Source organism: Barbatula barbatula, assembly GCF_947034865.1.
Source record: "Barbatula barbatula genome assembly, chromosome: 12".
NCBI lineage: Eukaryota > Metazoa > Chordata > Actinopteri > Cypriniformes > Nemacheilidae > Barbatula > Barbatula barbatula.
The window spans coordinates 8620311-8638547 of NC_136775.1; the positions used below are offsets into that span (position 1 = coordinate 8620311).

At 38.6% G+C, this 18237-nt stretch overlaps 2 protein-coding genes across 9 annotated transcripts in view; both read left to right on the forward strand.

Moving 5' to 3' along the window:
• The first annotated feature begins 558 nt into the window (after positions 1-558).
• phf20l1 (PHD finger protein 20 like 1) lies at positions 559-12660 on the forward strand. 8 transcript variants are annotated; one of them, XM_079469763.1, is made up of 24 exons: positions 566-689; positions 1633-1778; positions 1859-2027; positions 2279-2374; positions 3007-3091; positions 3431-3519; positions 3949-4108; positions 4228-4362; positions 4471-4535; positions 4621-4846; positions 5065-5199; positions 5405-5593; positions 8009-8068; positions 8207-8497; positions 8830-9018; positions 9126-9182; positions 9261-9362; positions 9465-9605; positions 9805-9989; positions 10164-10263; positions 10382-10577; positions 10749-11013; positions 11095-11260; positions 11388-12660. In XM_079469763.1, the coding sequence occupies exons 2-24, from the start codon at positions 1696-1698 to the stop codon at positions 11528-11530; spliced, it is 3327 nt and encodes a 1108-aa protein (XP_079325889.1). In that variant the 5' UTR covers positions 566-689; positions 1633-1695; the 3' UTR covers positions 11531-12660. The 8 variants fall into 8 exon arrangements, with proteins under 8 accessions (XP_079325893.1, XP_079325889.1, XP_079325888.1 ...); XM_079469762.1 differs by having other exon boundaries at positions 592-689; positions 9123-9182; XM_079469764.1 differs by having other exon boundaries at positions 608-689; positions 3952-4108; positions 9123-9182.
• A 1884-nt stretch (positions 12661-14544) lies between these two features.
• Positions 14545-18237, forward strand: part of tg (thyroglobulin) — a gene marked incomplete at its 5' end in the record, with an annotated part of 31115 nt that continues 27422 nt past the window's right edge. The window contains 8 exons of the mRNA XM_079469001.1: positions 14545-14629; positions 14809-14917; positions 15529-15626; positions 16625-16813; positions 16945-17104; positions 17357-17463; positions 17565-17708; positions 17858-18040. Of these exons, the coding sequence (XP_079325127.1) occupies positions 14545-14629; positions 14809-14917; positions 15529-15626; positions 16625-16813; positions 16945-17104; positions 17357-17463; positions 17565-17708; positions 17858-18040 (1075 nt within the window). The remainder of the gene's footprint in view (positions 14630-14808; positions 14918-15528; positions 15627-16624; positions 16814-16944; positions 17105-17356; positions 17464-17564; positions 17709-17857; positions 18041-18237) is intronic.

The following is an 18237-nucleotide window of genomic DNA, read 5'->3' on the forward strand; positions in this document are numbered from 1 at the left end:
AAATGCTGGCAGTTTTCATTTCATTATGTTGGGTGGAACACACAGGACAGGATAAAGTTTTGATATGTTCATTTACGTTTATTAAATAAAACACTCGAGTTGATAGGGAAGCATGAGACTGGTCTATGTGAGGTGTGTCAAGAAGAGGAATCATCAAGTAGAACATATTATCTTAAGATGTAATTAGTATGTGGCACAAGGAGAGGTGACGAAGAAGAGGATGCGAGAGGAAGGCGTTGATCTCGTCACATTCAAAGGGTTATACAGTAGAAAATAGGTTATATTATATTTTTTGGGGATTTTCTAAAGGAAACAGGGGTTTATATTAGGATATGAAGGAAAGACTATACCTAGTGGAGTGTTAGTGTTAATAAATTTTTATTATGTAACAGGACAGATAGGGAGTGAGAAAATGTGTCTGAATGGGAAAGAAGCAGGGAGACGGATGATTGTGTGTGAACTCAGTCTCTGGTCCACACTCCGGAACAGAGGGTGGCGGTAATGCACCAAGACGCTGGATGGCAACCGCAGTAAAACAAGAAGAAGATTTTGCGCGTTCCTGTTTTCAGGCATTTCGTGCGTAGCACGTACGTGCGCGCACCCGACCAGTTTGGGTAAAAGTAACTGAGCTGGAATGAATACAAAACACTGTAGGAATTAATTGCTAGCCTCTCAATGAATTTTCAAAGGTAAATCCGTATGAAGTACATTCAGCATACGCCAAAATCAGCTGTTATTGTTTGAGCCGTTTTAACAAGGACAAAAACTGGCCTGTCATTGTTTTTCTTTTTAATAACATTTTTATCCCATCGGAACGGTTTAACGTTAGCTAGTCAGCTGGTACAGCATTAGCTGGTTGGCTAGCTCTGCTGTGCTACGTGGAAATGTAGAGGTTTGGCATCAAATTGAATCTAATGAATGTTTACAAAATATTATAGTGACTTGCTTATTTCCGTCAGATTTGTAGTTCTTACTTAAAACGTTGCAGTTTATTACAGGCAGCAGAAAATAAAGACTACTTGTTAGCAACCACATAGCATTAGCGAGCTATGATAAACCAGCGATAAGAATCAGTTACCCTGTCTTAGTATATTTCTCTTTCAGTATTTTCCTCTTAAAGTTACTTTTAGCTATTTCGAAGTGTTATTTTGCCTTTGAGGATAACCAGATTAAATTAGTGCATTTTATTTGTGTGGCAGGCTGTTATAAACGGAACACAGTTGCTTGTTAGCTTACTGTCCAGCCAGCAAGCCTTTCTCTTCACTTCAGTATAATTGCTTGAATTCTGTGGTTTACAGTTAACTGAAATACTAGCTGGCAAGGGAAAATTTCCTGGTTTTAGTGACATACTGTTAAGATTTTTGACCGAGAGTGAAGCAGAATACTGCGGGTTAACCAAAAGCCGGGTTTAAGTTACATTTGGTACAGCTGGTAAAAAAGTTTAACCATTCAAGGTACTTTCACCATGGAGCTGTTTTGCAATACTAGCTGTTAAAAGTATAAAATGCATGAAACTGTCAAAAAGACTTTATTACTAGACTAGTCTGTATTAGTATAAAGTTCATAGTGTGTCAAACACTTTTACATTGTTAGTTGTTTCCTTATAATATGATAATTTCTTCCCATTCATAGGTGCATTCAAAGGACGAGCGAGGACTTGTGTTTGGAGAAAGACCTGGTAACAGTACAGTCAAAATGAGCAAGAAACCCCCAAATCGACCAGGGATCACTTTTGAGGTTGGAGCAAGGGTAGAGGCCCAGGACTACCTACAGAAATGGTATAAATTCATTTTAAAAGCTACGGCCATTTGTTTAATAAACCGGCTATTAAGTAGTCTGTTCTCTTTTTTCCTTATAGGTACTCTTCCCGAATCGAGGAGATTGATTATGATGAGGGAAAGATGCTTGTGCATTTTGACCGTTGGAGCCATAGATACGATGAATGGATTCTGTGGGACAGCAACAGACTTCGGCCAATAGAGAGACCGGCACTCCGCAAAGAGGGTCACAAAGAAGAGGAGTTGTCTGTATGTTTAACCTGACTCCTATAACGACATGTTTAAGAGAGTATTTTGTCAGATTTTCACCTTTATAGTCTAAAATGTCTAGGATGATATTCCCAAGCATGAGAAATGCAGCGAACTTTATTGGCTGCTATAGTGTAGACCAGCGTATAGCTGTTTTTAGCTACTCAAATTAAATGAAAGAAAATCTCATTGACCACTTGTTTATGAGATTATTCGTGGATTGATTGTTGTTTTACGAACATTTCTGCCAGGAGAGACTCAGCGAGATGAGAGCATCTCGCCTTCGTGAGCTTCCTGGAAGTACAGAGAGCACAGAGGACCAAAAAGACTTACCACAGCAGAAACAAGTACATACCTCAATTGCCCATCCGCTTTGATCTGGCTCTCTCAACTCCTTGTCCGATCATTGTTTGGGTTTTCCTCCATCTTCATAGCTAAATGTTTCAATGTTCCATTAGGGGAAAAGCACCATTCACATTTACATTTAGTCATTAGCAGACGCTTTTATCCAAAGCGACTTACAAAGAGTTCGGGGAGCAATAAGCGATATCATCCTTAAAATGTATTTAATTTAAAGCTTTTGGAACAACATGTAATTCCATAATTCCGTTATATGTCCTTTATTGCATTTAGAGAGCCACATCTTCTTCGTTTTAGATACACATCAGGAAAACAATCACTGGGAATTCATTGGGTTGAAAACACAGTTCATTTACATCTATGAGTTGTTTGAATGGAATTTAAATTGGTATCTTTGTGGTTATTTAATTTATTTGTGCTAAATTATGTAATCTGAGTTTTACCTTTTTCATCAGTTTGTTCTGAAAAAACAACTCACCTAATCACAGCACATGCACATCCCATATTCTCAATTCAGGCTTGGTTGGGTTTACTTGTCTAAATCATTGCTCATGCACTGATGAAACCCAATGTAATATAACTGATTGCAATTCTGTTTTGTTTTTATTTCGTACTGTAGGAATTGAGAGATGGTGAGGAAGTGCTTGCTCGGTGGACAGATTGTCGCTATTACCCTGCCAAGATTGAAAGTTTCAACAAGGAAGGTAAGATCATACGGTGTCATACTTGAGCCTGTGTGCACGATGGATGATGAGATAATGTTTATTTTATTACTTTAATATCGATAAAATGATCCAAAACCTAAATAATATTATAAAATAAGTAAAAACAGATAACTGAGCTCATATGTTAAAGGGATAGTTCACCCTAAAATGAAATTTCTGTCATGAATTACTTCCTGTGTCGTTGTTACAAACCTGTATGCATTTCTTAGTTTGGTTGAACACAGAAAAATATATTAGGAGGAATAACCCAACCGGTTGTTGGCCACCATTGACTACCATGAAATCGTATTTTTAAAAATGCTGTTATTTTTTGTGTAGGCACTTACACTGTACAGTTTTACGATGGAGTCATTCGGTGCGTGAAAAGAATCCACGTCAAGTCCATGCCGGAAGATGCAAAAGGACAAGTAAGTTTTTCAAGGACTGTCATGCGTGAGGTTACAAAGCGTTATAGATATGCATTTCTTTTCAGCATGATAACTGTTGTGTGACCTAATGCCATCAATTCTTAGCATGCTACAGTATATAGTCAAGTATATATTGAAGTGTGGCCCTCTGCTGTATTGTCCTTGACCTCTTCCTCTCTTTCAGAAGGTAAAATGCATGGGCTCAATCCTGAATAATATTTGAAGACACAAGCAGCACGTCCACACAGCTTACAGTTGCTTGAAGAGTCTTTGTGCCAGTCAGGCAGCTCAGGGATGCCACCTCGGTTCCCTTTACTACATTATTAAAGCTAAAAAGAAACAACTTTTTGCATGCTAGCCACGGCCAGAGGTGTGATTTTGTGTCTAGTAGATGTCAGTTGTGACTTATCATTCCTGTTTTTGTTCAAGCAGGACTGGATCGCTCTGGTGAAGGCTGCTTCAGCTGCAGCTAAGAGTAAAGGAGGGAGCAGGCCACGCACCAGCGCCAACAGCAACAAGGACAGAGAACAGCGCTCAGATGAAGAGCTTGACAATGAGGATTACAATGATAGTGAATCAGAGAAACTCGGTATTTGAACCAAATCTTCACCTATTGCGTCAAATTTTGTGACTATATTAATGCTGTTATGTTGTAATACTGCTATGTTGTAATGCTGCGTTAACCATGTGTGTGTTTTTCGTTTTTAGCAGCAGACCTGGAGTCAGAAGAAGAGGACAGTAAACCTGCTGCCGAGGAGCTTGAATCTGCTACGGCAAAGAGGAGAAGCAGAAGACAAGGCAACATGTGCAGTAGTAAAAGGACTCGTGTCAGTAAAGGGTCAGGTAAGCATCTGTAGAATGCACCATTGATCCCATCAAAGCTAATACATTACCAACATTTTGTGATTTTGATTACATTTTTGGGTTTGCTTTTAATTTATTATCATCAAGAATATCCTGACACAGAGTCTGAATGCAAAGCAGAGCCGAAAGAGCTTCCAGTGACCTCACAGCAGGTACAAATGAAACTGACATACTGTTATCAATCTCTTTAAAATGCTAAAGTACACTCACACTGACATTTATCTCACTGCCCCTCAGAACTTGTCTGGGCCAGAGGACACTCCAGCAGAGGAGAAATCACAGTCTGTCAGTGCTCAAAAACCTCCAACATCTCTCTCTACCTCCTCCCCGTGCAAGTCCCGCTCCAGAAGACTGAAACACGACTCGGGAGAGTCTACCTCTAGCAGTCAGAACACAACGACAGCTCTCGAACCCAGTACTTCACCCAGCTCGACTAGTGCCATGCCAGATAGCAAACGCAGTGGTGGGTTAGCCGTAGGATGGATCATCTTTGTTGTATAAACATGTTGGGGAGTGTCAATAGGAGTGAACACATGTTATCTTTTCTATAGATCTACAAATATACTGGTTATATTTAGTCATATTAAGCCCCTTTCACTCATTCAGTTTTTGGAAATGTGATGGAAAGAAAACCTGGGGTCTAAATTAGTGTCATTTATATATGTGACTTTCTCTGCATAGCCCCTCCCAATTCCTCCCTAAAAAGGAGACGATCTCAACGTCTAGCGACTAGCTCTGATCAGACCTGTTCCACCTCACCGCACAAGAAAGATTCTAGCTCCCTCCCTCCACCCCCAGATGGCTCTCAGAAAACTGGTGAGACACAAGTTTAAGTAAATGGACCATTGGTTTAGGGTTATTCTTTGTTTAGTCTTCAAACGTCAATTCGACATCATTTAAAATAAGTACATAAAGTAACCTGCCATTTTAGGTTTCAAATATAGATGGCAAAAGTTACAATATTGCCTCTTATTTTCAGATCTGATTTATTTAAGTCATGCATGTTAAATCCTCTTTGTAGATGAAGAAATCAACACCGTTGTTAAAACAGAACCACCTTCACAAAAGCCAGTTTCGGGAAGCCCATCCACAGCTCCTCCCACTGACAGTGCTCAATCACCAATCCATGGGAAGGACAAGATGATTGATGTATTACCTTGTATTCAACTGAGCTCAACAGTTGGAGAGAACTCACCTCCTGTAGTGACAGGTAGGTTGTACATCAAACCAAAAGTTTTCCAAGAATGTCTTAAAGCAATTGTTTAGTTGATACGACTGAAAGGCTGCCACCTTTCAGTCGTATAAAGTTTATACGCACCACATTAGTCACTTTACATAGCTGTTCGCTCTAACACTACCGATAACTTGGATGAAGGAATGCTATTGTGAGCATGTTTAAATGGTTTTTTTTTCCAAGGATGTAAGAGTAACATGGTGGCTAAAAATTAGGAATATGAATCCTACGTTTGCCAGTTATTTTGAGCATATGTGCTGCATCCCTCTGCCATCTGTGCGCTTCAAACGGCAGCCACATCTGCTTCATTGTGTGCAGGACACAGAGCTCAGTTTTCAAATGGTGCGGATGGACAAACTTGGGTTCCTGTGACATTCCAAAAAGCTAAATGTGTCTTAATTCATTAAGATTCAATATACACCTTAATAAAGCATATTATGTACAGAAATCCAGAAGAGCCTGAACGTAAAAGGAAAGCGCATAGATAAAGGATCACAGGACAAAGTATGAGTGCTTTGCATTCATGTTCGAGGCTTCTGCTTTTCTTTACATAGAAATATATATGTAATATACATATGCTTAATGATATGGTGTATACAGAACATTTAATTACATTTTATTTATATAGCACTTTTCACAATGTGCATTGTTCCATAGCAGCTTTACAGGTGAAAATAAGATAAAAAGAGAAAAGGTAAAACACAGCACAGTTCATGGTGTTTAAACAACAAGCAAGATCGTTCTACTAAATAATATCTAATAAATGCAGTCTCCCAGTGAGCAAGCAAAAAGGGCCCTATAGCGAAGAACCCAAACTCTAATTATAAATAATGGAGAAAACAAAACCTCTGGGAAACTAGTAAAACTGAGTAAATGTTTATGAAAAATAGTGAGAGCTTATTAGTTGTGATTAAGGAAATGTCATTTGTTGAAACTGTTTAGGTCTAATTGTGTCTTATTTTGTGATCAAAGAGGAACGTTATAAGCAGGGAAAATAGTAATGGCATAATGTGACTGAGTGCAGCTATAACTTCGAACTGCTGTCAAGTTTAGCATTAAAACTAAATTTTGACTAAATTATAAAGTTTAGCATTTAGTGTTTTGGAATGTCGCGGGAACATAATTTTGGTTTATTGTTGGGAAAACTGATATCTGTGTTCTCCGTGAAACCGGTTCGCCCGTCTTTATGAAGAAGAGCATGATGGCAGAGATGCAGAAAACAAATGAAAAACTGAGGTCAGTTAAGTTTATGGTTTACAATGGTGTAGTGTTTAGTTACTGCTTTATATTTTATTTATTCGTTAATACAATGTAATGAATATATTTATTTATTCCTATTTAATTCAATTCAATTTTATTTATATAGCGCTTTTCACAATTTGCATTGTTCCAATTGCATTGAATGCTTGGCTGAAGAAATGCGTCTTTAATCTAGATTTAAATTGGGCGAGTGTGTCTGATCCTCGAATAATATCAGGAAGGCTATTCCAGAGTTTAGGTGCTACGTATGAGAAAGCTCGGCCCCCTTTGGTGGATTTAGTTATTCTAGGTGTTATCAAAAGTCCTGCGTTTTGAGATCTTAGAGAGCGTGATGGGTTGTAGTGTGATAGAAGCTCTGTTAGGTAGGTAGGGGCTAAACCCTTTAAGGCTTTATTAGGGATTAAAAGAACTTTAAAGTCAATACGATACTTAATGGGTAGCCAGTGAAGGGTTGATAAAATTGAGGTTATTTGATCGTATTTTCTGGACCTGGTTAGAACTCTGGCATTTAATGTGTTGCAGCCTCAGAGTTTTCTGTGATTCTCTTGATTATCTCCACTGCTATTTTTTCTTTAAAGTGCTTCAATTTGCTGTATTTTTATTTATTAATTTATTTACAAGTTATTTTATATTCTACGTTTAAAATATTGCTACAATTTAATTTAGTTTTTGAAGAAAATACTCACATTAAAGGCTTTTTTTCACATTGTATGCTATTATTGCAGTCTTTGCATTTACTCCATCTTTTGTTTTTCACTAGTTCACTATAGAAATATTATATTGAGACGTGTAATCATAACTTGTGTCTGTAATTTAGAGCAATGTTACATAAAATATATTTTTCATACATGAAGCTTAAACCATCATCTGATGTCCCCATTTCCATGTATATAGAAATATTTAAATTAATATCATAAACCTGCGAATAGTCAACTAATGGCCTAAATGAACAACTACTAGTCGACTAAAGAAATCTTTAGTGGAGGGCAGCCCTAGTTGATACTGTAAACAACAGTCACACCAGTATATCTGAAAATATCAACAGCAGATTTGAAATAGGATGATGGTAGTTTCACATCACTGGAATTTGGTGACAGTCAACGCTGTTTGATTTCCTTATTTTATGTCCAGCTGCTGGTCAGAAGGTTCCTTCCAGGATGCCTAAAGCCAACAAACATGCAAGAGAGCCAAGTATGAATCATTGTTTGTCATCCATAAACTTCATGTCATGATATCATATTTATTTTAGCTACAGTTTCCAATCAAGAGTTTTCTACATTGTTTCAAACTGTTGTTTTCTAAATATGCGCACGTTTGTGTTATTTCCAGTTATGAACACCAAGAGGTCAGATGACTCTTCTGCTTCCAAAGAGTGTGTGATAGATCTGGATCATAATAAATTTAAGTGCAAAGTCTCTGGCTGCTCTAAAGCGTTCCGGAAAGCAAAACTGCTGGACTATCACCTGAAGTACTATCATAACACTGAGAAAGATATGGACAGCGAGGCATGCTCACCAGAGAGGGTGGGCCGCACCAGGGCCACGTCTGCTTCCATGCCTACAAGCACCCTGTCTGATATCCCAGACAACAAGAGACGCAGGACCGTCTCGACTTCCTCCTGTAGGTTTCCTCCTTCCTGTTTATGTGTGCTTTGTGTTGGTGTAGGACAGGGGTGTCCAAAGTCAGTCCTGGAGGGCCATTGTCCTGCACAGTTTAGCTTTAACCCTTATCAAACACACCTGAACAGATAATCAATGTCTCACTAGGCAGACTAGAAACTTCCAGACAGTTGTGTTGGGCCAAGTTGGAGCCAAACTGCAGGACACCAGCACCGACTTTGGACACCTGATGAAGTAGAAAATATATTCACTGTCATATGATTAGCAATGTGTGTTTGAACTTGAATGACTAGGACAGGATATTGAGTATTATATGAATATTTCCTCCCTCAGCTCTTTCCTCTCAAGGTTTTATGCTTCAGATGGACAGCATGGGCTCTGCAAGGCCTCCTTTGAAGTTCTGTAAGAAGAAACGGTCTTCTGCCTCCATGAGTTCAGACAGTACAGAGGTCTCTCTACCGCCTCCAACCTTTGATAACCTTCACGACAAGATTCTGAAGAAGGAAAGGCACCTGGATCCAGGTGAGCTAATTCTACAGACTGAAAAGGTTATGGACGGATGGGTTGGTGGGTAGATGGATTTGTCTTTGGTTTCTTATATTTAGCCTGAAAGTTTATTGCCTTAGCAGGGCTGTGTACAAAGACAGAGAGAAAATTCAGACTGGAGGATAAATGTCAGTTGTTTGGTGAGTTCACTAAATTGTCAAATGTCATATTCTTTAACCTGAAATTTGCCATCTGTAACATTTGTTTCTCTTCCATAGGGAAAAAGAGAGATAAAGACAGAAGGGACAGAAAAGACAAGGACCTTTTCAGAATAAAACAGAAGAAAAAAAAGAAGAAGAAGAAGAAATCAAAACAGCACTGTAAGTTGGAATTTGACGTATTTTATTTCTTGACATTTCTATGACTGGTTGCAAATGTTCTCCAATGAAAGCGTCATATTTTGCTCTCATCTTTATGCTTAGGTTACTCTGACCTGGAAGAGATGTCTTTGGCTTACTTGGAGCATTCGTCTTCCCCACTACAACGTTCTTCCTCCAGTGCCTTCAAGCACAGCACTTTCCAATACCCTCGTGCCATACTGTCTGTCGACCTCACTGGGGAGAGTAAGTCAATAGTCTTTTTTTAGATAAGAATTCGTCTTCTGTTGGTGGTCTCAGTTTAGCTGTAATATGCACTCATTTATTGTACATATAGGTCTAATTTCTTATGTGCATGAAACCTGTACTGTTTTTTTATATGTAATCTTAAACATATTGTTTTTAAGTATTTAGTCTGAATCGCTTTTTCCTTTCTTCCTCTCAGACCTATCAGACATTGACTTCCTGGAAGACTCTACCACTGAAAGTTTGCTGTTCAGTGGAGATGAGTATATACAGGATCTAGACTCTATCACTATGGAGGACTTCCAAGATGAAGATGATGTTGGTGCTGATGAAATCGTCCGGTGTATCTGTGAGATGGATGAAGAAAACGGCTTCATGATCCAGGTGGGATTACTATCGACAATAACAGTTAAAAATGTGTATTCCAGTTAAGCAATCGCCATATCTAGTTGAATTATTGTTGGGAAAACCGATAGATCTAGTTTAGTTTCTTTACTTGTGAATCTGTTTTAATGTAGAATGGTTATTAATAGTGAAACATAATTGTTTTGTTTTCAGTGTGAGGAGTGCATGTGCTGGCAGCACAGTGTGTGTATGGGGCTTTTGGAGGACAGCATCCCAGAGCAGTACATCTGTTACATCTGTAGAGATCCTCCAGGTGAAAGCCTCACATTGACAGATGACTTGTTATCTGGTTTACAGATGTTTCTCTCAACTGTGTGCTTCTACTGTTGTATAGACGTCTAATGTAAAAAAAAACTGTGTGTTTTCATCAGGTCAAAGGTGGGGTGCTAAATACCGTCATGATAAAGACTGGCTCCAAAAGGGCCACATGTATGGCCTGTCCTTCCTCGCAGAGAACTACTCGCAACAGAACGCCAAGAAGATTGTCTCCACTCACCAGCTGCTGTCTGATGTTTACAATGTCAAAAACGTGCTTCACGGCCTTCAGCTGAAGATGGACATTTTACAGTAAGATCCACTGTGCCCTACCATAAAATTGTATATAATGTTAAATTACTCTTTATCTCTTAGTACAAAGCTAATGCCTTTTTGTTGTTTTCTAGACCTGTCCCACTTAAAATAAATACTTTTTGTTAAACAAAAATATGCAAGAACAAAACGCCTCTTTCGTTTTCTCAGGAACAAGAATAACCCAAGTTTGCACTTATGGGCCCGGTCTTGGGTGAACTCTGATGAAAACCAGCCCATGGGGGGTGTTCCGGACTGCCTTCCTTTTAAAGAGCACCTTATCCAGAACTCAAACCCTGAAACTTATATCACCAGCGAACACAGCTACCAGAAACCTCCGGGTATGGGCCTGGAACACATGCATGGCATTCAAAGAGATGAGCAGGGGACACAAACTCCCTCACACACGATGCAGTTTAATCTGAAGGAAGAAGAGGTGAGCAAAGATGAATCAAAACTCAGATCAGGTCTGCTTCAATCACAGTTGATTTGAATGCAGTGTTTATGGTTTGTGTAGGTAAGCAGCGCCATTGCACTATCAGGCTGCGTGAACGACAGCAACCGGGGGTCCATGGAGCAGTCCAGGAACTGTCTGCAGTGGCAGATGAACCTGCTCACGCACATAGAGGACATACAGAACCAACTGTCGGGTCGGATGGACCTAATTGAGAAAGAGCTTGATGGTAAGGTGAACTTAACAAATAATTACAAGAAGCGTTTCTTTGAATGGGTTTCATTTTTACTCTCTCTCTCTCTCTCTCTCTCTCTCTCTCTCTCTCTCTCTCTCTCTGTCTCTCTGTTTGTGTGAAGTGCTGGAGCACTGGTTTGACTTCACAGGTGAATTGGAGCCCCCTGATCCTCTGGCCCGACTCCCGCAGCTCAAGTGTCGAATCAAACAGCTTCTGACGGACCTTGGAAAGGTGCAGCAGATGAGCACGCTCTGCTCTGTGTGATACACAACACACATTATATTGTGTGTTCTGAGCTTCTAACACCCTCTCCTGTTTCTTCATATACACCCGCTACACGTTTGAAGAGATTTAAAGCAATGCTCCTGTTTAGTAGACGTGAGTGCACACGTGAAGTAACAATGGAGAGAAAATTGGTTTGCTCTGCTACAAACTGTTTTACAATGCTTTGCACCACAAAGTGTGAGATAGGACAATTCACACATGAATGTGCAAGACTGTAACTGAGTCTAAACCACATCTGCTTAATAGGAAGAGAACACATGCCACAGGGGATGTTAAGTTTTAAATGGACTGAAGAGGTTATGACATCTTATATCGTGAGAAAATTCATATTTTCACTCTGTGAGCTTATGGAAATATGAAGTTTTAAATATGACATTGACTGAATGGGGTTACTAAAAGCAAATGGGTTGAATTTATTTGATGGATAGGCGCCTGCTAGTCAAAGGGTGAATGGTCACTTTGAAGTGCCAAGAGAACAGACGGCTGCGATCTGTTTTTCGACACGTGATATGATTAAAGGTTTGAAATGGATGTTTCTTGCTAGATAAACCGTGTTTCCAGTTGGTACACTGGCACTAAAAGTTCACAATGCCAACAATTCATATAAGCGACAACTAGGTTGTTTTCATGAAGCAGTTCCTGTGTAATACTTGTTTTAGCATGTTTATTTACAGTCTTGATGGATACTGTTGTTGATTTACAGGAAGACTAGCTATTCGGTCATTATTCAGCCCAGAGATTGGTGACTCTTCTCACTGAAGTCTGTTTATCATGTTGATACTTTAAGAGTTGCTACAGTAAAGTAAGCTAATCCTGAGATGGATGTAAACGCATATAAAAGATACATTTAGTTCATTTTGTGGGGGGGGGGTGTATTTATACAGTTTTTATAACTGTCTGAAAACAACAAAAACTAAGGCATAGGAGGTCAACACTTGCCTGTTTAATCTCTCAGTTTCTATTAATCTGTACAAAAAGTGTTTTAGAATTTAGATTTAAAACTTGAAGCTTGTTTTGATGAGATACCAGCTGTACATTAAAGAGTTTATTTAAAGACCTGATGTAATTATCTGTATGTACAACTTCATTAAAAATATTCTTGACATTTTGCAAGTTTACTTTTCTTTAGAATTTAAGAATAGTTTACCCAAAAAATTAAATTTTGTCATTTGTTTACCCTCAATGTCATTTCAAACCTGTATGACTCTGACTTCTTCAGAACACAAATAAGAACCCCACAGGCCCCCATTACATTTTTATTTTTGGAGGAACCGTCCCTTCTATCCCACTCTTGCTACCCAGTCAAAAGCAGATTGTGTAAAATTAATTTGATCATATTTGTAATGACAAAAGGGCATACACTTCATACTGTATGCCCTGTGTTCCAAAATTCATACATGTCTCAAATTCACACTGCTGACTGTTTAGCCCATAACAAAAGAGTTGATGAGCCTGAAAATTGCTGTCAAAGAAGGGGATCAAATAATGCTGGCAGATGAGAATGTCACTGTCAGATAAGGTTCTCCAATCTTCAGCAAGGGATAAAGAGAGGATGGGGTAGGGTTAGGCTGGGTTAAAATCAACCATCTCGGATTCACGAGTCAACAGTTCTAACCACTGGACCACCATATTGGTCCTTGGCAGGCCCTCCAAATTTGTTTTCTTCAACTTCAAAGATTTGTCCATTATAAGTGGGGGAACGGTATCTGTCATCTGTGAATCTTCTTGTCACATACGGTTTCCCCTATGTTCCACTTGATAGAACGTTAAACATGTCTCAAATTTACACTGCTGACATTTTAGGCCAGAACAATATTATGGCAACATTTTGCCATCAAAGAAGGAGTCAAATTATGCTGGCAGATGAGTTCCCCCTTGCGGGTTCCTCTTCACTGTTTGCACACTGGCTACACTCGTTTTACTCGCCGGGGCTGCTGACATCAGCTTTAGAATTTTGTATTTGTTAATATTATTTTTAAATGTAAAATTGACCTTGAATTATTATGAACCCATATAGGAATTGATAGTCTGCATAATATATTACCTGTGTTTCTCTTCTTGTATCTTCTGTCTCTATTTCTCTCCTGCATGGATGGCGGCAAGGCGACAGTTTCAAAATGCGAGATTGATATGATCTAAGAATGTTTTTTTTAACTAATGTTGAATTGTGCAGTATTTAATACAGAATATCATTTTAAGAAAGTTAATACTAAATAAAGTGGTATAACACTAACAAAGTGTAGCAATTATTATCCTACAATTTCGTACAGTTATAGCATACTACAGTAGGAGAGAGCAGATGCTAAGACCAAAATGCATGTACAGCTCTGGATAACTAAGACCATTTTTTACTAAAGGTTTGTGCTTATACAAAAGTGATAATTTTTGTATCTATTGGTGAACCACTGACAATATTCTCCCAATTTCCAAGTAAATATGTTGGATTTTTCTTTGCATTTAGGCAGAAAGTGCTGAAGCTGCACAAACTGGCATAGATTACATAGAATATGCAATGTTTTTATTCGTTTTTAAATGGTATAATACTCATATTTCACTCATTTTATGAAATCAATAGATTTTTCATGTAATTTATTGGAATTCTATCGGAATAACTCACAGCTTTCTATTGTCTTGGCATGGTGTCTGATGTTCAAAATTTGACAATTCAATGTAAATTACAAAAATGAAGATTTAGCTTTCTTTCTTAGGATTTCTTTTTTTATTGGTTCTGGCAGCAGCCGGGATGGTTTAGCTGGCTCTTCACTGAAGCACCCTCAAAAGCTTCGAGCTTGGCTGCTTACTGTAGAACAAACATAATGTTCTTATTCACTCCTATGCTTTCTAAGCAAGCTGAAGAGGTTTGTGTTTTGTTAGTAAAAACTTGAAACAACAGAGAGTGCTGAACAGGTATGACGATGCACATCCTGTCTGTGGTATATAAATTGCTCCAGTCTTAGGTCTTCTGCTAGGAGAGTTCTTGCATCCTTGAGAAGATGCAGAATATAAAACAGATGAAGCTACTCTGTTTAACAACCTCACTGCTTGGCATTCTCTGTTTGACGTTTGGCAAGATTTCAGGTAAGAACCTCCTTGGCTTATGTACAGCAATATAGGTGAGCCTAAAATACCACGATTGTTTACTGCAAATTGTTATAGAGCCTGATCTGCATTCACAATATCAGGCATCTATGTTTGACATGATCTCTGTATGAGTTTGTATGGATGAAGAAACCCATTGTCCTGTTTTTCGTCATCAGAGTATCAGCTGGAGACAGAGACTTTGAGTCAGTGTGAGCAGCTCAGAGCTGTTAGTGCGTCAGAGGAACGTGAACATGTTGCTCAGTGTTCTGAGGACGGCCGCTTCAGGTGCAGTAACCTCACCCAAATTAGTATATACAGTATACTGTTAATATGACTAACAAAGAAGTATCATGTAACTTGTTTTTGGCAAACCCTAGAGAATACGTGCAAACCTTACAGACCCTCTTAACTGTGTATGCATTAAAGGTCCAATGTCTAATTGTTTGGTTGATCTATTAAAACGCAATATAATATACAGAAATATGTCTTCAGATGTGTATAAAGACCTTGCATAATAAGGCATTATGTTTTATACCTTAGAATGAGCTATTTCGATCTACATACACCTTGCATGGAATCGCAGTAGCCCTAAACAGACAAACTGCTCTACAGAGCAGTAATAAATAAGTTATATAATACATTAATCTCCTCAGGCAAAGAAAATTAACGTGAGGACATCTTAGTTCTGTGTCAGCCACCGTAGTGTGTTGACAAGGGTGGAGTGAGCCATTGGTTACACTTCTCAACCTCAACTCTATAGATGCTGCTAAATTTAATATACTGGACCTTTAGGTTTGAATTAAATTTCAAGTTTTAAACATGAGGCCCTTATGTCTTATTTACATAAATTATGGCATGTAGGTATTGTACAATTAATAACATTGTTTTCCTTGAAGACATGTTCAGTGTAATCGTGGAGGTGGCGAATGTTGGTGCGTAAATGCAGAAGGATTGGAGATCCCTGGAAGTCAACAAAATGGGTCCACGGTTCATTGTAAGCCCCTATACATTTACCCTGACATAAATCACCTGTAATGTATCACCTAACCATATACAGGAGTTCTGCAACTTGTGAAATACAGAGCACAATAAACTGGGATTTAATATGTCCTGGATTGAAAAATTGCTATTCAAGTACCTTTTTTGAAGTTTACGGCTTTCTCAGCAGCAGAAGTCATCATAGTTGGGTAAAGTTCTATAGCGGTAAATGGGAGACCGCCACAAATATATTTTTGCATACTCATTTGCTCAAATAGTAAAAGAAAAACTCAATGATAGTGTTTTTACTACTTTCAACAAAATATAAGTTTCTGAAGACGACTGTCAAAAGAGAGAATAATGTCAAAAATACTGAGACTTCCGTAGAAACACCCTCGCATTAGTGTTAATAATGAGTAGTTCACCTTCAAAATGAAATTTATGTCATCTTTTACTCACCCTCTTGTAATTTCAAGCTTGTATGACTTTCTTTCTTCCGCAAAACACAAAAGAAGATATTTTGAAGAATGTTGTTAACAGCCCCCCCCTTGCATTGGTTACAATAGAAGTGAATGAGGGTCCATTCTTTTGTGTTACCAACATTATTCAAAATATCTCTTATTTTGTGTTCTGCAAAAGAAGTCATACAGGTTTAAAAATGACACAAGGCTGAGTAAATGATGACAGAATTTACATTTTGAAGGTGAACTTCTCCTTTCACTATTGTTTTTTTGTAATTTGATGCAAAGGCTTATTTATTTAATATAATACAAAGTATAGTGTTTTAAACGTACATACATAAAAAATTACTTTCAAGGATTTACTATGCTGATGACCATTGAACGCATCATTACAGGCTTGTGGAAAAAGGTCCATTATGGTTTAAACGCAAATGCAATTACATTTGGTCCATAATTAACACAATGAAGCCATATATAAAGGTATTTTTCACAATCACCATATCCTGAATTAACCATATGACTGAATTGTCCACATTTGGTCTTTTCCCTATAGGTTTGACCTCATGCCAGCTCCAGAGACAGAGGGCACTGCAGACTGGAGACACAACCCTTGTACCTGTATGCCTGGACTCGGGTGAATATGAGCAGGTGCAGTGTGATGCATCACGTCGCCAGTGCTGGTGTGTGGACCAAGAGGGAATGGAGATCTATGGAACCAGACAGAATGGAACACCCTCAAAGTGTTAGTGTGACTACTGAGATGCTGGATTTATGTTTTTGTTTTGAGTGCTTAGTAGCCTATAGATGAACGCGAACGCAAAGTGAATGCAAAGTGTTTTTGGATAATTGTTACAAAAAGACCCTTGACCCCAGGTCCTGGTACGTGTGAGGTGAGACAGCGGCGGATCCTTCATGGTATTGGAGAGCCCTCACCCCCACAGTGCTTGGATGATGGGGGCTTCTTACCCGTGCAGTGCAAGTTTGTCAACACCACTGACCGTATGGTGTTTGATCTGCTACACATCTTTAACAGGTGTGAAATGCTCAATTTCTCCAAAAAAATTGGACTCATTTAGCCTAGCGTAGGAATCGTTTGGTGTAGTTTTGTTGCTCACCACTAGACAGCAGTGTAGTATTATATATACATATATAATATATAAAAGTGTGTTGACAAGCATTTGAGCTGGTCAAGCTCAAAACAAACAGAGCTTTAATACATGGATATATTGTTGCACATTTTTCAAGGAAATAAACAATATATTTTAAATTGTAATATTTTTTACAGAATGCCAGAGGTGTTCCAGACTTTTAGTGGCTTCAGAAAAGCTTTCCCAGAGGTCTCTAGTTATTGTTTCTGTGCAGACAGTCGTGGAAGAGAGATGCATAGTACAGGTGAAAAATAACCTAATCTCATCATGATATCAATCATTATATATTTTACAACTTTTCACCGGTTTCATATCTCTTTTCTGTGTTTATTGGCATTCATTTAGGTGTTGAGCTGTTGTTGGATGAGGTGTATGATACTGCGTTTTCAGACCAGACTACAAAAAACACCTTCTCCCAGTCAAACATGTACAGAATCCTACAGCGCCGCTACCTCGCTGTCCAGCTGTCTGTCAACGGTAGATTTCGGTGTATGTATGCATCTTCTTTTTTTAAACTGAACACCCCTTCAGATGTAAAGAAGAGTAAAGGACTAGAATCGAGATTCGGAACAAAGTAGAATCAGAATTTAGTTCTTAAATCTGTATGATAATGTCAAACTTATCTCTTGTTGTGTAAGGTCCCACCCCATGTGAGAGTGAACGAGCTGCATCCGCGCAGGCTGGTAATTTCTTTGTACCTTCCTGTACTGATACTGGAGCGTATGTCCCGACACAGTGTCAGTCGGGAGGTCAATGCTGGTGTGTGGACGCTGATGGCAAGGATATCTTTGGTACACGCCAGTATGGAGTACCACAGTGTAGTGAGTGTATTGGATTTCTTATATATAGTAGACATCACACATCTTGCACGTACAGCTGCGGAAGAAATACAGAAAGACCATTCCAAATTTTCATTTATTCTGCATTTCTAGATGTATTGTGGCAATTCCAGTCAAGCGTCAATTTAAATTAAATCAAACCTCAGGAGTGACAAAGTCATCCAACAGCAATGTGAAAG

Excerpts from the sequence above, each read along its gene's own strand:
- phf20l1 (XM_079469762.1), top strand. The coding sequence starts at position 1,696 with ATGAGCAAGAAACCCCCAAATCGACCAGGGATCACTTTTGAGGTTGGA. Across the intron at positions 2,028-2,278 it reads ACAAAGAAGAGGAGTTGTCT|GAGAGACTCAGCGAGATGAG; the intron begins GTATGTTTAACC and ends CATTTCTGCCAG. Across the intron at positions 3,092-3,430 it reads TGAAAGTTTCAACAAGGAAG|GCACTTACACTGTACAGTTT; the intron begins GTAAGATCATAC and ends TTTTTTGTGTAG.